The following is a 3,163-nucleotide window of genomic DNA, read 5'->3' as shown; positions in this document are numbered from 1 at the left end:
CCGGCGGCCCCGCCGCTCCCCGCCGACCCCGGGACCCCCGACGGCGCTGCCCGGGCCCCCTGCCCCGGTCCCCCCGGTCCCCTCCGTCCCCGCCCCCGGTCCCCCCGCGCGCCCAGGCGGCCGCGGGTCATAGCGCCGCGGCGTAGGCGGCGGGGTAAGGGTCCAGCTGGGGCTTGCCCATGCCCGGCAGGAGGATGTAGGCGAGCGGCGGCTGCAGCCCCGGGCCGGGCCAGGCGCTGCAGTTGCAGGGGATCATGTAGCCCGGGTTCCCGGGGGACGGGTGCGAGTGCGTGTGCCCCCCGGCGGCGGCCGCGGCGGCGGCGGCGGCGGCGGCGGCCCCGTGGAAGGCGCCCGCCCCGCCGGCGCCCGGGTAGCCCAGCGAGGAGGCGTAGGGCAGCGCCGAGCCCGAGGAGGACGACGAGGAGATCTCGGCCATTTTGGAGCCCAGGTCCAGCAGGGAGTAGGGGCTGCTGGCGGCGGCGGCGGCGGCCGCGGCGGCGGCGGCGGCGGCCGACGGGGGGAAGAAGACGCGGGCGGCGGCGGCGGCGGCGGCGGCCGCCGCCTTCTCGGGGTTGGCGAGCAGCGAGTCGGGCACCAGCCCGCCGGCCCCGGCGCCGTGCAGCCCGGCCGCCTTCAGCCCGTGCGGGTGCTCGTGGTCCGCCACGCCGGCCAGCCCGTAGGGCACGGGGAAGGCGAACTTGTCCTTCTTGAGCAGCGTCTTGGGCTTGCGGCGCGGCCGGTACTTGTAGTCGGGGTGCTCCTTCATGTGCATGGCCCGCAGCCGCTTGGCCTCGTCGATGAAGGGCCGCTTCTCCGACTCGGTGAGCAGCTTCCACTCGGCGCCCAGGCGCTTGCTGATCTCCGAGTTGTGCATCTTGGGGTTCTCCTGGGCCATCTTCCGCCGCTGCGCCCGCGACCACACCATGAAGGCGTTCATGGGTCTCTTGACGTGGTCCACCGGCTTGGACATGGTGCTGGCCCCCCGCGGCCCCGGCGCCACGCGGCCCCCGCCGGCCACCTCCTGCTGCTGCTGCTGCTGCTGCTGCTGCTCTGCCTCCTCCTCCTCCTCCTCCACCTCCTCTCCCTCGGCCCCGCCGCGCTCCGCTCCTCCCAAGCCGCTCTCGGCTCCCGCTCCGCGGCGGCCCCGCTCCGGGCGCGGGGCTCTGCCGGCCGGCGGCTCCGGCTCCCCGTCAGGGCTCCGGGCCGGGCGCCGCTCCCCGCCGCTCGTCCTCGGCCGGAGCCCGGGCGGGCGAGTCCGGCGAGCCCCGACGGCGCTCCCTCGGCGGCCTCCCGGGGGGCGGCGGCGGTCAGAGCCCGCCCGGAGCCATCGCCGCCCGCGGGGCTCGGGGGGGCGGCGCGGCGCGGTGCGGGACGGCGGCTCCGCGGCGGCCCGGGCGCTGCGGGGGGCCCCGGGGGCGCGGGCCGCGGACGGCTCCCCTCACAGCCGCCCCGCTCCGCCCGCAGGGGCGCGGCGAGCCGCCCGCTCCTCGCTCATACTCGCCGCCGGGCTCTTCCTCCTCCTCCTCCTCCTCCTCTTCTTCCTCCTCCTCCTCCTCCTCCTCCTCCGGCGGCGGCGGGCAAACTTCGCCAAGTTTCAGGCGGGCGGCTCCGGCGCGCCGCTCGCCCGCGCTCCCCCTTCTCCGGGAGCCGCCGGGTCTCTCTGGGTTTTCTTGGCCGCCGCCGACTCGGAGGGGCGGCGGGGCGGGCGGGAGCGGCGGGGGGCGGAGGGAGGGAGGCAGGGCGAGGGCGAGGAGGAGGAGGAGGAGGAGGAGGAGGAGGAGGAGGAGGAGGAAGGGGGGGTCCCAATTAAAATGCTCGGCGGTCTCCGCCGGCCGAGGAGCCGGGCCGGGGGTGAGGTCCGCGCCGGGTCCGGCCGCCCCCTCCTCCTCCTCCTCCTCCTCCTCCTCCTCCTGTCTGTCCTTCCTCCTCCTGTCCTTCCTCCTCCTCCTCCCCCCCGCCGCAGTACCGCGCGCTCCCCGTGCCCGCCGTCGGGGCGGGGCCGCCAAGCCGGGAGGGGGCGTGGCTTAGATAGAAGGAGGCGTGACCAGCCACCATGGCCACGCCCCCCGGCTCCCCGGCAGGTTGGGGAGCGGAGGGGCGGTCCCGCGCCTGCGCGCTGCGCACCGCCCGCCGTGTGGTGCCCAACGGCTCGCGCCGAGCGGTACCCAACGGCTGCGCTGCGCCCGGGCTCCCCGGGGCCGCTCCTCGCCCTCAGCCGGGGGCTGGCGACCCTCTGTCCCCGCTGTGCCCGGAGCCCCCTCCGGGCCCTGCCCACCCCGGGCTCCCGCCGGGCTTCCCGGAGCGCCTCAGCCCCTCAGCGCCCCCCCTGAGAGCCGCCTGAAGTGCTGGGCTGCCCTGAAGTACAGTACCGGGCAGCTCCTCTCCCACCTCACCGTGCCTCACCACCCGCTCACTACTACTTCTACTCAATTCTCTCCAAATCCACCTTGCCAACTTTTGCCCTCCGACAATCTGTTTAGCCGTGACACACACACACTAAAAAAAAAGTTGCAGTCGGTTGTCAAAAGCAGGCAGATGAAGATATCTGCGAGCTCCGGCTGGCTCGGCGGGGAGATGATATTTGGAGGAGGTGGGAGCTGCACCGAGAGGGGCAGAAGCCCGTGGGGGTACCCGGGGGTCAGGCTGTCAGCCCGTCGGCCGGCACTTCCCCTGAGATGAGATGCCTGGAGATGAGAAGCCGGCGTTTCCGACTGCACAAACCCCCTCGTTTGGCGAGGGAGGCGATTCCATATTTGCCCACTCAAATGTGACATTATTGTGATTTACTTGTAGGAGGAGGCTGCTCATCCCGCGGCTCCCTTTGCATAGATCAGATGCCGGCATAATCAACTTCCACCTCGCTTTGTGCGCCGCTGGGAAAGCGCCTGAGCTGCTTCAACTCGACGGAAAGCGAGAGCTGCCTTTATCAAGTCCCCGGCCGCCGGGATAAACGGGGGGACAAGCCCCCGGGGGCCTCGGCTGGGCCGGCTCCATCCCCAATCCCCAAAGCAGATGCTCCCCAAGATGCTCAACGCGGCCCCAGGGGCCAGCCCGTGCCCCCACTCGCCGCTCGGGGAGCCCTCGGGGGAGCCCTGGCCGCTGGCCCTGCGGTTGGAGCCCCGAGGAGAGCACAACAGGCACCTGGCGGGTCCCCGCAGAGTGG

General features: G+C 73.9%; 1 protein-coding gene across 1 annotated transcript in view; it reads right to left on the bottom strand.

The window, feature by feature from the left end:
• Positions 1 to 1,305, bottom strand: part of SOX21 (SRY-box transcription factor 21) — a 2,471-nt gene extending 1,166 nt beyond the window's left edge. The window contains exon 1 of the mRNA XM_040538717.1: positions 1 to 1,305. This exon is cut by the window's left edge and continues 1,166 nt beyond it. Within this exon, the coding sequence (XP_040394651.1) occupies positions 128 to 970 (843 nt within the window). The 5' untranslated portion in view covers positions 971 to 1,305 and the 3' untranslated portion in view covers positions 1 to 127.
• Between the last annotated feature and the right edge of the window lie 1,858 nt (positions 1,306 to 3,163).

This window comes from Cygnus olor, chromosome 1 (genome assembly GCF_009769625.2).
Source record: "Cygnus olor isolate bCygOlo1 chromosome 1, bCygOlo1.pri.v2, whole genome shotgun sequence".
Taxonomy (NCBI): Eukaryota; Metazoa; Chordata; class Aves; order Anseriformes; family Anatidae; genus Cygnus; species Cygnus olor.
Note: the sequence above shows the minus strand (reverse complement) of the source record. Positions and strands in the feature narration are given on the sequence as shown.